This window comes from Larus michahellis, chromosome 4 (assembly GCF_964199755.1).
Source record: "Larus michahellis chromosome 4, bLarMic1.1, whole genome shotgun sequence".
In the NCBI taxonomy this organism is placed as follows: Eukaryota; Metazoa; Chordata; class Aves; order Charadriiformes; family Laridae; genus Larus; species Larus michahellis.
Genome location: NC_133899.1, coordinates 21,979,691 through 21,997,863, shown reverse-complemented (window position 1 = coordinate 21,997,863; position 18,173 = coordinate 21,979,691). Strand labels below are relative to the sequence as shown.

The window sequence follows — 18,173 nt, the reverse complement described above, 5'->3', positions numbered from 1 at the left end:
GAGAAAAATCATTCTGCGCAAGAGTGGTGCAGCCATGGTGTGGTGTGGCTCTGTCACAGGGTGACATCTCCATCCTTGGGGACTTTCCAACACCAATCCATTGCCCACGGCTTGGCTCTTCCATCCAGCTGATGACCCTGTTACCAGAGCCGCCTTACATCCTCTGCTGACTTCACAAGTTCGGGTACCACGGAGAAACTGGAGGAGCCGAGCATTGGAGAAAGTAAATCGCTGTGGAAAAAAAAGTGCAGATCTAATGGCAGGCTCTAAGGAGAAGCCTGTGTGCAAAATGACGGGTCTGCGATAGTCAGGCAGCTCCGGAATGGGGTTGCTTATAATAACAGAGGGTTGTACGTTCTGGGATACAGTCTGACAAGGAGCTCCTTGGGTTATGCCTTACTCTGCACTGGAGAAACAGAGGTTTGGGCACATGTGCTCGTGGTTTGGCCCAGTTCTTGTGTTTTTCCACTGAAGCGCTTCAGTATTTTTAGGCTGAAAGAGACGGCTCTGTGCTATGCTGGAAGGATCAGAGCGATCCTGTGCAGGAAGGACGCTGCCTGCTATCTTTCCCTGTAAAGTGGAAATACAGACAGTGAAGTATGAGAATAAAAACTGAGAAAACCCTGCAGGGATGGGTGTAGTAGGAGCCACCATCCCTGGTCACAACATGGCTGGGGTCAAGGGTGGGAAGAGGAGGCTCCGAGCTGGTGGCATAGAGAGCCTGCACACACATCAGCTGCGAGGCTCAGATAAACGTGTGAGACAGCCGCAACCAGCTCCAGCATTTCCTGAAGCTGAGACATCTTACTTTTCCTCCTCTGAGGACCCGAATGCTGCAGACCCACCACTTCCAGGAAAAGAGCCTGGCCTGCGCAACTTGGTGCACTGCCAAGGCGATAGTGTCTGCAGAAAACGCCGGCGCTGAGGTCCGGCACGCAGAGCACGGCTCGGCCAGCATCACTGGGTGGTGAGATATGGGACAGACGGGAAATGTCAGGAGGAGCAAGGGCTTCCAGAGGGACCAGTGCAAAGCTCTCGGGGCTAGGAAGTTGGATAGGGACCTTGCCAAAAAGGACCTGCGGGTGATGGTAGATGCCAGGTTGAATATAAGCCAAACATCCATCTTGCGAATCAGGTAAACCACATTTACTCTCCTTGAGGAGAAGTGGGGCCAGCAGATCGAGGGAAGAGCAAAGTGAGCACACAGCAATGCAGGGAGGTTCCTGTGATGCAGAATACCCTGAAGCAGACCCATTTGAGCCATATTTTTGGCAAAGAGAGAGAGGAAGCACGGACATGGGAAGATCTGGGCTCCCAGCACTCTGCTGCTCTGCGGGCAGCTACGACAGCGGGCAGCAAGGACCTGGCTGCCTGCTGGCCTCTTGCCAGCTGCTCCCCGAGGCATGGCCTAATGATGGCTCCAAGCAAGCTTCTGTTTGGAAAGAATTTCATATTTTCCGCAAACATTATCAAAACTAGGAAATCCAGTTTGGTGCACGGAGTCTGAGAGGGGGGCTGTGGCCTTGGGTGGAGAAGAGGGACTGCAAGGGAGAACCAAAGCAGGAGCCTCAGGAACCAGGATGTGCAGAGGTTCCCAAACAGCAGAGAGAACAGACCACGACACCTGCTCCAACTCCGATTTATTGAACATTACAAAATACTCTGCATATATTTTCACATTAAAACAATATTCTTGCAAATAAGATATTAAGTCTTGAGTCATTTGTGGTGCCCATGGCTACAGAAAACACTGACCCAGCTAGAGATTTAGTATGGCCCAATATCAGAAATCAATACCAGAATAAGGCATACCAGAAATGCAAAACTATATAAAAATCTCTTAAAAACCTCATGCTCATCTGGTGGAACAGGTACAGAGCAGAACAGCCTTTGCTGAGCCTTGCTGACTGTACCAGGGGGTACCGCCAGCTTGCCCCACATTGGGCTCACTCACCCAGTGCATCTAAGTGTCCCCTTGACACTTGCTGTCCCAGCACGCCCATCCAGCTGGGACAAGCAGTTATTTACCTGTCTGGGGGCACTAACAGCCCAAATCCACATTCTTCCCCAAGAGAAGCATCCCCAACCCTCCCATGTTGCCGGTGCCCAGCTGCCGTGCTGAGCTTTTGTGTGCCAAGCAGTTCTTGGGGAGGAATTCTTGGCCCTTGGGGGTCACATGAGGAATAATTCATTGCCACCGGGTCCCACTGCCCTCTCAGGAGGGACCAGGGGTAGCTGGGAGGCAGGTGGTGGGGACAGACTTTTGAAGATGCACTCAGCTCTCACCCATCACCCCTGCTCCTGATGTACATTCATACCTGCTGCTTGCTCCACTCCTCGCACCACGACCAGCCCTCCCAACTGATGGGCCCCAGGCAACTGGAGGGACTGGGAGGTGGGCAGGATGAATGCCAAGGATGCTGTGCAGGGCAGCTGCCTCCTAGCAAAGCCAGAAAGCTGAACACCGCAGCTACTGGGAACACATCCAGACAAAAGGCGTGAGGCTGGCACAGCAGGTTGGCTGCTAGAGGAGTCCCTGTGCGTACAGGTTCAGTAGTCCGGCTCCTGGTGGAGCCAAACCCCAGGAGCGCTGCTCCCAGGCCTGAGAAGGTCATGGCCTTGCCTCTGTGGTACCTCCATAACCCGTGGAACACAGAGCTGCCATGGCAAGGAGCACATCTCTGGCCTCCTGGCTGGGCTCCATGCATGCTGTGAGGAACCACCTTGAAGTAGCCAGCACATCCACACCTCAGAGTGGCACAGCCACGACGGGATCGAGTTCGGCTGGGATCCCAGCCCTGGCAGGAACATCTCTGGCCTCCCAGCACTGTGAAGATGAGTAGGGACCAGAGAGGAAGAAAGAGGTCTGGGGTCTGTGCCTCCCTGGGTGGACGGAGGTTGGTACCTGCTGTTGCAGCATGAAGCCCAGTTATCGATCAGTTTTCCATCAGTAGATACATGGGCAAAGCCCACCCTGGAGTGCCGCTCCGGGAGGAGTACTGGCCTCTCCTGCCACTCCTGGAGTTTATGGAGACACACACAAGCTTTACAAAGCAAGACAGCAGAGCGGTCAGCGGGATGCAGCCCATCCGCAGCCCCCAGCCCCTTCCCCACCCGCAGTCTGCCTCAGAGGTGGCTCGCTCTGTTGAACATCAGCCATCTGGGCTCTGTGGTGGGCAGCATCCTGCCCTGCTCCTCCGTGGCCATCAAAGGCTGCAGCTCCTGCTGCTCAGGGCCATCTGGGCTGCTGTCGCTCTGCGACCTCCCACTCTTAGAGACATGGCTGGGGAACTGGAAGCAGGAGCTCTGCTCCGGCATCGCCTGGCTCGCAGACTGGGGTTGCTCCTCCAGCACAGGGCAGGCGAATCTCCTGTGCTGAGGTCCGCTCTCGATGCCTGGGGGGGAAGCAATGCTCTCCAGGGAAGAAATACTTTGGTTCCATGCCTTCTGCATATCCACTGGCACGATTTTGGTGGTCTCCGAGGAGACGTAAACAGTCAGATCAGCCTGGTCTCCTTTCCACGGCAGTTCCTTCTCTGCCAAGGTGGGTGATGGTGGGATGATGCAGGGGCTGGGGCAGACATCCAGGCTGCCTGGAGGTGCAGAAGGAGGGACAGTGAGAGGGATCTTGCACAGCTCTTGCTCTCTCCCTGGGCCCTGCAAACACTGCAGAACCAACAACTACCAGGTGGCCAGATGGCCCAGGGATGCAGGAGCCACCAGGAAGCCCAGGGAGGCTCTGCCGTCCTTCCAGAGCCACAGAGAAGAGTGATTCTCCCATTCATGCTCTGCTGACTTTGGTTTTCCCCAGGTCAAGGTAACTTTGGTCCCCAGGTGGAGGGAAGGACAAGCCACCCAACAGCAGCCGCCCTGGCATGGGAGCCCCAGTGCCTACCAGGAGTCGTCTTTCCCTGCAGGACCTCATCAGTGGCTCGAGCGATGAATACGATCCCTTCATCGTCCTCTCTCTCTGTCTCCGAGCTATCGCTCTCCTCCTCCTCTGAGCTGACCATCACCAGGACAGGAGCTGCAGCCAGATGGAAGGAGTTGGTTTGGAGGATGGGGCACCCAGTGGGGGAAGGACTGCACTCATGGGAGAGGGACTTGGTGCTAGTGCAACCTTGGGTGCTGTCGTGTACTGAGGTGGCAGTAGGCAGGCACAGTGGGCTGCTCCACGCCACCCCACCAGGTCCCCTTGCCAGGAACTTCAAACCTCACCTGCCATCGGCCTTACCTGCCTCCTGCCAGGGGACATTTCTGTGCGTCTTCCCATTGGATGCGTCGCTGGTCAGAGAGATGTTCTTCTGTGAAGGAAGAGGGACCAGCTGGGACCTGCCTTGTGCAAACCCCCAGCCCCAACGCAGGTGGCCCTGCAAGCCAGGGTAACCCCAGGGACGCAGATTCCACCCTGGCTAGACAGCAGCTGGCAGTCAGTGGTTCCTAGCCCTTAGACATTGCATCTTCACGGCCCTACAACAAACAGCTCAGCTGCAATGGCTTCAAGAGCCTCCAAACAAGAGACGACACCTAAGGCCCGCAGTGTCACACTTCTGAGCCTGGATCTGCACCAATGTCCAGGCTACTTTATGCTGAGTGCTCTTGGAAAACAAACATGGGGCTCCTCCAGGGCTTGGGACTGCTTTGCCCAGGGAACAGACACTCCACGGCACTGGTGGCATGGTAGGGACACATGGACGTGCGACACCCGCATGCTCACACACAGCATACACAGGACTGAGATGCTGGCTCTGGAGCTGCCGATGCCCTGCAGCACGTCAACTAACCCCCAAAGGGCCTCACTCTCCGCAGCCTGGGGGAGGCTAAATCTCAGAGCTAGGAAGGGAGCAGGCGTTTGGGGAACACTTGCCTTTTTCCTGCCCTTTTCCTTCAGCCTAGCCTTGCTCTTGGAGGAGCAGACGTTGTGCTTTGTGGACTTGAAGGTCTCCAGCCGCCTCTTCATGTTCTGCCGGAAGATTTCTTTATCTTGGCGCTCTTGTTTATCTGGAGAGATGAAGTGACGGCTGTAGCTGGCCTTGTACTGGCCGAGGGAGAGGCAAAGAGACACAGGGTGAGCAGCTGGCCCCATGGAGCATCCTCCATCCCTGCTCCTCTTGCGGGGGCTGCTACCCTCGGGGTGAGCCGCACACCACGGCCGGGGAGTGCTCACCCGACGGCGGGGCTTGTAGAGGCTCCCTCGCAGCACATGGTGCATGGCAGCGTCCTCCTTGTCCCGGCGGCTCCGCACCGTGTCAATCACCTGTAGGTCCAGGCATGCGCCGCTCCCGCTCTCCCTTCTGGGGGGAAGATGGAGATGGAGATGCTGGGCTCCATGCCTGCACCCTACCAGCCCCCTGCCAACCCTGGCACAACCCACCCCCAGGGAAAGGGTTGGCTGGGGGGGTCCAGCAGGGTCTGCCCCGGAGCTTGGAGGGATGCTCATACTCACAGGAGGTTTGTGACCGACGACTCCGACATGGACGTGCGGCTGGGCATGGAGGGCAGTGCCAGCTTGGCAGCCGAGAGCACGTGGCCACCCTGGGAGGTTGGGAAGGCAAGGCTGGCAGCAAGGCAGCAAGGACCCAGCTGGGCTGTGAGGGTCCCCATTGCCTGGCCAGAGGGGACACGGCGTGGCCATACACGGGGTAGACCACCACCGAGGCCAGACGAGGCCAGCCAGCTCCTGTCGGGGCCATCCCACCACCCATCCCCTACCACGTGCCCCGACCTGGTCAACGAAGCTGATAGCATCACGGATGTTCAGCTTGTAGTAAACATCCCAGATCTCATCCCGCAGCCTGTAGGCAGATTTCCGCATCAGGAGCTGGCTCAGATACTTCTTGTCGAACTGTTCCCACCTACCACGAGATGAAGACATGGGCGGTTTAGCTCCCACGGGGTACCACAGCCAGGCACCCCCTGCCCACACAAGGTTGAAAGTGTCCAAAGCATGGCGAGAGCAGGCTAGACCCAGGGACATGCTGCCAGGGAGGGCAGGAGGGGAGGGGACACGCTGACCCTTCGTCCCTGCCCAAGGGGAAGCCGGAGACCGGCGGGTCTGCAGGAGGCGATGGGAGTGAGACTGGGGCCGGCACGGCTGCCCCGCTGGAGCACTTCCCCTCCAGGAAACCAGCTTTTCTCATCCTTTTCCTGTCGCCGTACTGTGGATAAACACTGCTCAGGCTTTAACAGGGCTGTTCCCTCCTCAGCGCCCAGCGCAGCTCCATCCGTGGGGAGGCACAGGGCCATTGCCACCATCACGGACACCCCACAGGCCCCCAGCAGCTCCAGCATGGGCAAGCAATGCCAGCTGTCGCAGCATCTCCAGCTGCATTTGCCTGATGCCTCTCTGGGATGCTTTTTGGACCTCGGTCTGCTGCAGAGCAGCAGCCAGATGGTCCCCCTTCCAGACGGACTGAAGGACAGCATACAGCCTTCCTAGTCCTGCTGCTCTGCCTACAGCAGGGGTGTCCTCCAGCGGGGACCCTGCCATGTCCCCATGGCTGGCACATGTCCCCCGTCCACCTGATGGCCAGCAGAGGATCCTGGCTAAGACACTCACTTGTCCCGCCAGTAATGGTAGCCGTGGTGCCCCACAATGTCTTCCACCGCTGCCAGGATGTGGTCAAAGGCCTTGAGCGAGGAGAAGAGGGTGAGAGCAGTGGCAAGGGTGCGGGTGCCCCGGGGGTGCCAAGGCCATGCATCGCCCTCGCCCAGCCCCGGCAGCGCAGGGAGCCAGGCAGCCCCCAGTGCCAGCACCTACGTGTTCATGCAGCTCCTCGTTCAGCGTGGGCTTGTGGTGGTCACTGCGCTTCACCTTCAGCCACGTCACCAGGGGTTTGATGGTGAGGCCCTAGAATGGCAGGAGAAGGCAAGGGAAAGACTGGGAGGATAAGAAGGTGTGTGGCTGGGGCATGGGGAGCAGAAGCAGCAGGAAGTGACCAGGGACAGCACACCCCTACCAACCCATCTCCCTGCACCCAGGACCTGGGCGATGGTCCTGTGTCCCGGCAGGCAGCAACCATGTTGTACCCCCCCAGCCCCCTTCCCCTAAGCTCACATTCATCCGCCATGGACCTCCCCTTCTGGGGGCGCAGGAAGCCCAGAGCCATGGGCCATCAGCAGCTTTTAAGAAAAACAGCCTGGCCAGGCACACACTGTTCCTGCTTTCAGACCCAGTCCCAGAACAAGACGCCAAAACAGAAAGAACGTGGGCCGTGGCCTTGCCATCGTGACAGCTGCCACGGCAGTCCATCATACCAACCTGGTGGTGCCAGGTGGCACCAAGGACCAAAGGTGACTTGAAAAGAGGTACTTCCCCCAAGCACACGTGCCCAAGTGCCCGTCTGGCCCCCCTGGTGAGCTCTGGGCAAGAGGAGGAGGGCACGGTGCCCACCCTCACCTGCACAATGACAGTGAAGAACACCACCACAATGGTCGTTGCCACAAAGTAGTCCTTGGCTTTCACCTTCTCCCTGTCCAGCAGGATGACCAGGGCAAAGGCCACTGCTCCACGGAGGCCGCCATATGACATGACCACCTGGTCGATCCTGTCCAGGGGGATGAGGCGGAAGCGGTTGAGCACGCAGGTCTGGAGGACAACACCTAGGGAAGGAGAAGGAGAGCGCGGGATGCCGTCAGAGCCCTGCGTGCTCCTGGAGAATGGGACAAAACCCCAGCCAGGAGCCATGGCTGGACTCATGTCCCAGCCTTTCTTGGGGAATACCACTTTTTGGCCATGAAAAGGGCTGGGTCAGAAGCACAGCAGGACAGACTGACCCACAGCTCTGAACAGCAGGATAAAGAACAGGGTGCCCAGCACCAGCGCTGTGTCCCATGCCCACTTGGAGGTGTCCACAGCCGAGATGCCCAGAAACATGAAGATGATGGTCTCTGAACTGCTGGCCAGTGTCTTCATGGTGTACTTGACTGTTGTGCGGGATTTCTGGGAGATGTTGGCTTCCACGTACTTCTTGCAGCAGATCCCACAGAAGGTGACTCTGCAGAGGGGCAGAAGGAGCCGGCATGACCCTACAGGTGGGATGAGGAGTGGGTCTGTTCACCACCTCTTGCTGCCCAGCACTGCACCCCTGATTTCCTGGATGCCTCCCTGGGGACACCCTGGTACTCACGCCAGGATGGAGGAGAGCGAGACCATCTCAGCAGCGAGGTACGCGACGTAAGCCAGGAGGAAGACGAAGAGCGGCTCAATGATGCGCACACGCTTGGTGAACCGCGTGATGAGGGCCAGGAGGAAGGCAAAGAGCAGCCCCACGGCTGTGCCCCCAAGGCTGACCAGGAAGAAGGAGGCTGGTGGGGAGAAGACTCGTTTACACCTTTGGGACTCACCATGAGTGAGTGAGCCCAGATCCTGTGCCCCATGGCCATGCTGGGCTGGGCTGGCCAAGCTCCATGCTCCCACCTATGTCCCCAACAAAGCATCCCATAGTGATGGCCAGCATATGCCCGCTCCAGATGACAGGTGGGATGGAGATGACAGAACTGTGGTGCTCAGTGCCCACCCTACAGTACGACAGCGCCCGTGCTCACCCCCTACAATTCTACACCAGAGGAAGAGTTGGAGGGGCTGGTGGGGCACATACTCACCTACCCCCTTCACGTAGTCAGTGGCATGGATGTGTGCTGGACCCAGCTCCACAAAAGAGTTGAAGACCTTGTACAGCACCTGCAGGCAAGGCAAATCCCTTGGGGAAGGCAGGGTATTGCCCTGCCTTGAGAGGGGCAGCCCCTGCGGGCAGGATGGACCCTACAGAAGAGGCATTGCCTGCCCCATATCTGCCAGGTGACACAACTCATCTCGGCAGGCAAAGTCCCCCAAGGCCAGGAGAGTGGACCCAGAGAGCACAGCATGGGTCTGCCCCCGGCTTAGGGATGTCACCTGCATCCTCTGCCCATCCTGAGAGACACCAGTACCCTGGCCCATGTCAGGCTCCACTTTAAAGTCCCCCAGGCTCCAACTCACCACGGTGACAGCATCATTCAGGAGGGACTCGCCAAACACGATGATGAAGAGGGTCTCATTTACATGGACCTCTTCAAAGACAGCCAGCACTGCCACGGGGTCCACAGCCGAGATGAGGCTGCCGAAGAGCAGGAAATCCATCAGCCCAGCTTTGACACCTGGATCTGCTAGGACAGAAGAACCAATTCAGGCAGATCATCTGCCTCAGAGCCCAGATCACCAGGCTGAGACAAGCCTGTCCCGCATCTGCTCCCAGTCACTTGGCCACAGCATTCCAGACCTCAGAGATCCCCCAGGCGAAGTGGGGCTCATCACATCCTCACTGCAAGATGAGGGGAGCAGGATTTGGATGTCCCTCTTGGCACCCAGGTGCCTCACTGCTCCTCTGGCAGGTATGCACTCAAGGAGGCTCCGCAGCCCCACCTGAGGTCCAGGCATCAAGCAGTTCCTTGGGGCTCAGGAGAGCTCCAAACATGGCCCAGGCCAGCCAGGGCCAGTGGCTCCAGCCAAGGACAGGGAACACGACAGCGAGTGAGCAAAGCTAGCCAAGGTCGGCGACAAAAATAGCAAAGACATGAGTCAGCCCAGTGCTGATCCCATTTGTCCTGCACGCTTGTTGGTCCTGCCAGAGCACCATTCCCAGGATGCCAGGACCCTGCTCCTGCTATGCTTCCTGGGAATCCACAGCAGGGCCGGGCAATGGGCTCTGACCTTGGGGGTGCTTTGCACCCTCAAACCCATCTTTTGGGGATGCGGTCCAAGCTGGGCAGCCCTGTGCACCCACCCATGAGCCCGACCCGGTGCAGCCCCCAGAGCGCAGTGCCGGTGGTGAAGGAGTTCCAGAGTGTGCCCACCACCGCGTAGGTGAGGATGGCACCAATGTTGTCGAAGAACAGCCGGCTGGGCATGAAGTAGCCTGAGTCGAGGACGATGGGGGGCAGAAGGAAGAGGAAGAACATGTTGGGCTCCAGCTGGTACTCGGCTTTCTTCGCCACGGCCAACACGATGCCCCCCAGGCCCAGGCCCAGCAGGATGAGGAGGCAGCTCTCCGGGACAACGGACGTCACCTTCCTTGACAGATGGAAAACTCGAAGGAAAGGAAGAATGAGAGCATCAGCCAAACAAGTACATGGACAGAGCATCCCAGATCCACAAGCCCCACAGAAGGGTTGGCTGATGCATGACGGACCCCAGGGTGGACAAGGGAACACCTAAGGCTGCTTTGTGGCCATGTGTGGGCAGAAGATGTTCCAGCTAGCTCCCAGGTCAGGATTTCAGGTCCCTGACTCTTTGAGATCTCCCTCTCCTCCCCAGCCACTATCTAATTAGCCATGCAGACGAGCATTTTGCTTTTATTGGCCTCTGGTATCTGCATTTAAAGAATAAAAGCAGCCAGCGAGCATATTCATGGTGTCACAAGCAATGCCAGCTGCTGTTCGAGCGAAGGCATCCAGGTTCACCGGGACACGTTACCCAGCTCAGAGACGAGGATGCTCAGCCCTGGTGACGGGGTGACCTTGGTTGCAGCCGTCTGAGGAAGCAGACGGAGCAGCATGCAAAGCACTGCAGCACGAGGCAGTCGGCCGGTCTCCGTGCGGGAGCACAACCTTCCTCAGCACCGGCTAACCTACCTGCATGCAAAAAACAGGCGCGCAGGAGATGCAGATTTAGCGATGCTTTGAATAATCAGCTTATTCCATGCGAGGTTTGGAGCAAATCTTAAACTGCCGTGGAACAGGGTGTATTTTTTTTTGAGCAAGGAGAGTATGCCCTGGTATTCATCCATCAGCAATGTGGCAATGAGCCTGCAGCTCAGGCACGAGCCAGCGGGATGTCACGCCAGCCAGAACAAGGGAATCACTCCTCCAGGCAGCCTTGTCGCCAAGGCCAGGGCATCCAAATCATTCCAGCTTCCAGGTGGGCAACGCCCCGTCCCTGCACATTTCTCCTCCCTGGCACAGGGTGCTGTATTTTTCCTAACCCCCCCACAGGGCAGTGCTTGAGGAAAGGCTGTCGAGGGTCACAGCGGTTTTGGCCCTCCCCCGCCATCGTTGAGTTCTGCCATCACTTGTGACGTCCAGCCCAGTTCTGTAGCATGACTTGGCCGTGAGACGAAGAAACCTTCTGCTGGGGAGTGGGTTCCTCCAGGCACTTCCAGAGCCACCTCTGTCCTTGAGCACCCCACAGGTAGAAGGGACATCAGAGCAGCCTCTGAGCTGTCACTTGGCTGCAAGCCCAGCCCTGCTGCCAAACCCCAGGCCCTAAAGTCCTTTGGCTGGATTGAAGGTCCCCATTGCTTGTGCCAAGTCATCCCACCAGAAGGAAAGCTGTGCTATGGTCACACATCAACCTGTAGGTCACTTGACTTCTTCCCTCCTTAGGATCCCCCACAGACAGATCACAGCCCTGCCGAGCCCAGAGGCCTGTGTCCAGTGGCACAGACCTGGAGAGGAGCCCAGGAACAGGCAGTGCTTCATTAGTTGGCTTCCATACCTCTCTGCCCTTGTCATTCTCCTCTGAACCTCTCCCAGTCCTGCTCTACCTTTTCTGGAACCGGTCCCAGTGTCCCTGAGATGTGGCCACCCTGGGCGCTGAGGTCATGGACTCCTGATATTCTTCCTTTCTCCTTTCCTAGAACCTTAGTTCATTTGCTTTCCTTCACTGCAGCCAAGCACTGAATTAGATGATAACTCAATGTCAAAGATCTGGTTCCTAACCAGAGACGACATCTTTGAGCTCACCACCGAACGGGCAGGCAAAGGGACGCTTCTCCCCTCATTGAGACCTTCACAGTGACCTGTGCTGCTCCTTGGCACAGTAAACCCTATCCATGCCATCCTGGCGAGCCCCGGCACTGCTCCCCTGCGGTAATGCACTGGGAACACTGCCACAGCCGGCAGAATGGTGAGCACCGGGGCGGTGTGACCTGCAATTCCATCACCAACCACCTCAAGGGGAAAGAGGTGCAGGGCACCCAGGGCCAAGCTTCTGCCATATTTCTGCAGCCAAGGGCCCTGGCCGCAGGGGAGGGCTAAGGGCCACCCTCACCCCCCGCCGCCTCTGCTCACTGCCAAGGGCCGCGATTCAGCCACAGAGGCGGTGGCGATACAGACTCTACAGCCTTCCAAGCAAACTCACTGCCTGGAGAAGGGCTGACCGAGCTCCAGCCCAACCAAATTCCTGCTAAATGACCGCAGAAGCCGCGGGGAGAGCCCTGTTCACCCCACGCAAGGCCGGCGAAGGCAGTGCTGGTGGGTGAAAGGCACTTGCTCAGCGCCTGCGGCAGGTTGCAAAACCACTTCCCACCCACGGGAACAAAGCTCTGAAGTTTTTCAAGAAAGGAACGAGGCGTCCAGCCCCTTTCGGCGCACTCGGGAACATTGCCAAGATCCCTGCTCCCTGCTCCAGCAACCCATCTGCACTCCCCGTGCTGCGGAGGTATGTCCTTGGCTGGCTGGAGAGACCCAGGAGAGCCCCCAGAGATGCTATGGGGACACAGGGACACGGCTGCTGGCTGTCACCCATCTTTCTTTCCCCCAAGCCAAAAACTTGGGCAAAGAAGGGAGCAGCATCGATGGGAAAGACCCTGCTTGTCCCGAAATCCCCTGGCTGAGGGGGGATGCTGCCACTCTCCCGAGCAAATGGCAGCACACGAGCTCCTCTGCGCTGCAGGGGAGCAGCCCGCGGGGATGGGTGGAACGAGCTCTAATTTTACACGCGCCAGTCAAGAATTTCAGCGTTAAAGGTTCCCACAGCAACAGTAACTTAGCCACATGTGAATTAACTTCGGAACCATAATCCACACTCAGGCATCCATAATACAGCATTCGCCATTGGGAAGACTCGGGGCCAAAACCTCCTCTGCTGCTTGAGAAACGGCAAAATACCTAAACCAAGACACAAGGAGCTGGGGACAGAGGTGATGATGCGAGGAGAGAGGGTTGCGACCCGTGAGGATGCCGCTGGGCTGAGAAAGATCCGTTTGCTAGCAAATCTCCGCCCACGGGCCAGCTGTGGGTGAGGAGCATGTTTGGGGCAACCTTCTTCCCTTCTCTCTTCCCCACATCCCCTTCAAGCAGACCTGTGCTCTGACCAAATACGGAAAAGGCAGCAAAGCCCCCTCGCTGTGCAGGAAGGCAACACCCAAGCCAGTTTGTCCCCGCCCTGGGTGTTTGCAGGCTCAGGGGCACCCTGGCATTGTGACCGACTGTGAGAACAGAGCCCGCAGTGTCACTTCCCCATCACCCGGCCGCGAGGCCGCTTCCTCCCCTGCAGTCACAGGGCTGTGAGCTGGCAGCCCAGTGCCGCAACCGCCACCGCTCCTCCGCTCCAGCCTACGCCAGGCATCCACAGCCCCGCTCCGCTCCCCGACACCCCCCGGCTCCATCTCCTCCATGGGCTCCCATGCGCCCTGGGGACCGCGTGTGCTACCTCTGGGGACCCCCCCCTGCCAGGGTGCTGCCCACAGCCCTGTCTCCAAGTCTGGGCTGCGAGTATCCATCGGACCCATCGGATGCGTTGAGGCAGGCAGCCCAGAGCTACCCACCACCGGGGTTGTGCCACCCAGAGGGACAGTGAGGGTGGCCATCAGCTCTCCTCAGGCCTGGGAGAGCATGGCAGGGCTCTGGGGGCAAAGGGGAGCACATCAAGGGAAACCCGCACAGGGAGCAGCTCCGAGGAGACGTTTGAGAGAAGAAAATAAAAGCCAGGGAAAAGAATTGTCTCTCTGATCTTCTGCAGGTAGGAGGGACACGCTCGGCAGCTGGAGGTGGCACAGCTGCAGACAGAGGGTTGGATTTTTAAGCTCACGACGCCCTTTAATTCATTCCTCGCGATGCTTTAGGTCTCCCTTGCAAGAAGGCCAAGGAAAGACAGGAGCATGAGGTCCGCGGCACTGGTTTCGATGGGGCTTGGGACAGGCAGAGGGCAGCTGGTGGTCACAGCTGTAGCTGTCCCTTGTGTACCAAGAGCTACTGCTGTTCCCCAGCTGCTTGGAGACTCCCCTGGCTACCTCCAAACCCATATTTCTTGAGCCAGCTCCAAACTAAGAGGGTGCCCATGCCCCCACAATGGGGGCTGTGCCCACAGCGGGGCCCCCCAAGGAGGAAACCTGCCTCAAGGTCACAGTCTCATCCCCTGGGCCCAGCAGGGACACCGCTGGGGACCAGCCCCTGGGGACTCTGCTGGGCACCCGCACACAGGTGTCCCCTCCCCATCACCCAGGGTGCTGGTGGGGGGCACAGCCCTGCGGCAGCTCACACACATCCTCCTTGCGCTTCCCCACGCGGCCTCCTGCAGCAGAGCCATCCCCCGCCTGCCTGGTCCTGTGCTGGGGAGCAGGAGAGCCCGAGGCCATGCAGATCTGGGGTGACCCACCGGAGGGGACCACAGGCACGGACCCATCCCCATCCCTTCCCAGGCCTGGGGGGATCACACAGCATCCAGCCCTGATGGTGGCATGTGCAGTGCCAGCCTTTGGGGCATGGGATATCCTTGCCGGACATCTCTGCTCAGCTCCTCTTCTCCTCCTGAACCCTCCCTCCTCTGCACACACCCATCCATCCCTCACGGGGAAAAAGGGACCAGGCCCCCGCATTGTCCCTCAGGCTGTACCTTCACCTTGCCACCTCTTGCCATCCCATGGAAGGGGATGGAGAAGGCGGTGGTGATGTCGCACCAAGCCACCGCAGCCCAGCTGGGGATGGTGACCAGCCGGGCTCTGGCCATTTGTCCCCATGACCCGTGTCCTGGCGTGCGGTGGCACCCCTCGCCCCCGCATGCCCCCACGCCCGCCGAGGGTGCCGCATCCCACCCTGCCTGCCCCGGGGGTGAGCCCGGGGGACCGGGGAAGGAGGGGGGGGTGGGGCGGGGAGGGGGACGGGACACACTCACCGATCTTGGCCAGGCTGGCCACCAGGATCCAGGCGGCCACCAGGCAGGGCGCCTGCACCTCCCGCCACTGCCACCGCAGCAGCTCGGCGCCCTCCGGGGCGGCGGGGCCGGGGGAGGCCGCCGGGGGCTGCATGGCTCCCCGCCGCTCCCCGCCGCTCCCCGCCGCTCCGCCGCGATACCGGCCCCCGCCCGCGTCACGGGCACGTGGGGACGCGCCGGCCCGGCCCGCCCCCCCCCAACACGGCCCACGCCACCGGCTCCGCCCGCCGCATCCCGCCCCGCCCGAGGCCGGCCCCCCTCCCCCCCCCACCTCCGGGTCCCCCGGTGCTGCCCGGGTCCTCTGCATCTGCCCCGGGGCCCGGCACCGCCCCTGCATCCCCCTCCACCCCAGTGCACCTGCACCCTCCCGGTCCCACCGCAGTCCCCCTGCGCATGCCCCGGTCCACCCTGCATCATCCTGGTGCCCCCTGCCCCGTACCAGTCCTCTGGATCCCAGACGGTGCCCTCTGTCTCACGCCAGTCCCCTGGATCCCACCCGGAGCCCTCTGCCCCACACCAGTCCCCTGGCTCCTGCCCAGTGTCCCATGCCAGTCCCCCTGCGCTTGCCTCGGACATCTGCATAAGGCTGTGCCCCCTGCCCCATGCCAGACCCCTGCACTTGCCCTGGTCCTCCCTGCATCTGCCTCCGTGCCACCGGCATCACGCTGGCCCCCCCTGCGCTATGCTGGTCCCCTGGCTCCTGCCCGGGTACCCCCTGCATCACCGTAGTGCCCCTGGCTCCTCCCACAGTGCCCTCTGCCCTGTACCAGTCCCCCGGATCCCACCCGGTGCCCCCTGCCCCATGCCAGTCCCTGGGATCCCATCTGGTGCCCCCTGCCCCATGCCAGTCCCTTGGCTCCTTCCCAGTACCCCCTACCCTATGCCAGTCCCCTCGCACTTGCCCCAGACCCCTGCATCACCCTGGTGCCCCTTGCCCCATGCCAGTCCCCTGGCTCCTGCCCCGGTCCCCCCTGCATCACCTTGGTGCTTCCTACCCCATGCCAGCCCCCAGGCTTCTTCCCAGTGCCCCCTACCCCATGCCAGACCCTTACACTTGCCCTGGGCCCCTGCCTCTGCCTTGGTGCCACCTGCATCATACCAATGGCCCCTGCCCCATGGCTGTCCCCCTGACCCTACCCTGGTGCCCCCTGCCCCGTGCCAGTCCCCTGCCTCCTGCCCAATGCCCCCTGTCCCCTGCTGGTCCTCCTGCATCTGCCTCGGTGCCCTCTGCATCATGCTGGTGCCCCCTGCCCTATGCCAGGCCCCTGCACTTGCCCTGGTCCTCCCTGCATCTGCCTCTGTGCCACTGGCATCATGCTGGTTCCCCCCTGCCCTATGCCAGTCCCTTGGCTCCTGCCCGGGTACCCCCTGGTGTCCCTGGCTCCTGCCACAGTGCCCTCTGTCCCATGGCAGTCCCCCTGCACTTGCCCCACAGTGGGCATCACCCTCATGCCCACTGCCCCATGCCTGTCCTCTGGCTCCCACCCAGTGCCCCCTGCATCACCCCGGTCCCCCCTGCCCTCCCCTGGTGCCGCGGCTCTGCCTGAGTCCCCTCACCCTGGCTCATCCTGACTCCTGCACCTGCCGGTTTCCCAGTCTCCGCATCCAATCCCCCTCCCAGCCCAGCCCCTTCTGCTGCCAGTCGAGACCACCCGTCTCTGCCCCAGCCGCTGCCTGAGCGCCAGCCTGGGTGCACCCCAGGGGGGGCACCCATGGTTACTGGGTTCCCCTCACCTCCCCAGCCCTCTCGGACACCCCTAAAAGCTCCCACTTTCCCACTGACCCTGGGCTGTCCCCCCAGCTCTGTGGGGTGCCCCATCTCCAACGCCCCATCCCTGTGGCTCCCAGATCCAGCACCCCATGTCCTGGGCAGGCAGCAAGGGATGCCCAGGCAGCCCAGGGAGCGGGGTTGCCGCCTGGCAGGGGGCGAGAAGGGACACCGGCAGAGTGCTCTCAGTTGTGTCTGCGTGTCCCTGGGTCCAGGAGAGAAGGACACCTGGGCCAGACTGAGCCCTCTGGCTGGTACTGCTTATGGCATGGACACCCTCGGGCACGGAGTGCCAGGCAGAACCCGCTGGAGTGAGCTCCAGGACGCCTCCCCGGCAGCCTCGGCAGCGTCACCTCTTCCCGTCTCTCTGACCCGGCACAGAAATGGGTGCAGCAAACATTTTCCAGCGGAAGAAAATGTCTGGGGAAAGCAGCCTGCTGCTGCCACCCCCTGCCAGCTGGCTTCTGCCAGCAAAGGCAGCGCAGAAGTGGCCTGGAAAGGGCTGGCGCGGAGAAGAGGTGCTTCCTGCTCCCCTTTTAAATTGTCAAAGGTGTAATTAAATCCCCCCTTTGCTTTGCCTCCGCCAGGCTGGTCGTGCCTTGCTGCCCTCGCCTCTTGGACCTGGCCCCTGGCACTGCCTGGGCGTCTCTGCTGAGCTCCCCCAGCCTCCCCACTCCTCGCTCCTGCTGGGAGCCCAGGCTGGAGCTGGGAGTGAGGGGAAGGCTCCCTGCCCACCGCTCCTTGCACCAAGCCGTCTTCACTGCCCAGGTAATCAGTCAAAAAGAAAGTAAGATCACCTTTGCAAAAGCTTTGCCCTGCTGGGTTGTGCTCAAAGTGCCCAGCAATGCTTTGTGCCAACAAAGAGCAACAACACCTTCCGTGTCCCCAGTCCCACCCCCGGTGCAGCTGCAGTTTCCCCTGCCTGGGTCCTACTGGGGGTCCCGGCTCTATGTTCATGCTCCTTTCCAAGCCCACCATAGCCATATATGACCCTTCTTGTATGTCTTCGTTAGCATCACCACCTTTGGATGCGTAACGCCCTCAATGGCATCAACACTGGCCCTGGTGCCAGAGCGGTACCGGTTGCACCCCTGGCTCCAGGCTGCCCCGGGCAGGACAGCCCATCCCTCCACTGCTTTCCTCCTGCCCCCGAACGGGTTGTTTCATAGAGCTGTAGAATCATGGAATTGTTAGAGTTGGAAGAGACCTTAAAGCCCATCCAGTGCCACCCCCTGCCCTGGGCAGGGACACCTCCCACCACACCACGTTGCTCCAAGCCCCGTCCAGCCTGGCCTTGAACACCTCCAGGGATGGGGCAGCCACAGCTTCTCTGGGCAACCTGGGCCAGGGGCTCACCACCCTCACAGCAAACAATTTCTGCCTCAGATCTCACCTAAATCTCCCCTCTTCCAGCTTAAACCCCTTCCCCCTTGTCCCATGGCTCCCCTCCCTGCTCCAGAGCCCCTTCCCAGCTTTCCTGGAGCCCCTTTAGGG

General features: G+C 60.2%; 1 protein-coding gene across 8 annotated transcripts; it reads right to left on the bottom strand.

Moving 5' to 3' along the window:
• Positions 1-1,623: 1,623 nt before the first annotated feature.
• SLC9A5 (solute carrier family 9 member A5) lies at positions 1,624-15,070 on the bottom strand. Of its 8 annotated transcripts, none has more exons than XM_074583344.1 (17): positions 14,873-15,033; positions 10,454-10,611; positions 9,765-10,067; positions 8,981-9,144; positions 8,605-8,683; positions 8,130-8,307; positions 7,777-7,997; positions 7,400-7,602; positions 6,761-6,850; positions 6,560-6,630; positions 5,726-5,855; positions 5,447-5,535; positions 5,168-5,294; positions 4,868-5,038; positions 4,235-4,304; positions 3,896-4,027; positions 1,624-3,593 (listed from the first exon to the last, which is right to left on the bottom strand). In XM_074583344.1, exons 2-17 carry the CDS (start codon positions 10,533-10,535, stop codon positions 3,127-3,129), a joined length of 2,577 nt encoding a protein of 858 aa, XP_074439445.1. In that variant the 5' UTR covers positions 10,536-10,611; positions 14,873-15,033; the 3' UTR covers positions 1,624-3,126. The 8 variants fall into 8 exon arrangements, with proteins under 8 accessions (XP_074439445.1, XP_074439444.1, XP_074439441.1 ...); XM_074583343.1 differs by having other exon boundaries at positions 7,777-8,028; positions 8,609-8,683; positions 8,981-9,147; positions 14,873-15,008; XM_074583340.1 differs by lacking the exon at positions 10,454-10,611 and having other exon boundaries at positions 8,981-9,147; positions 14,873-15,070.
• Between the last annotated feature and the right edge of the window lie 3,103 nt (positions 15,071-18,173).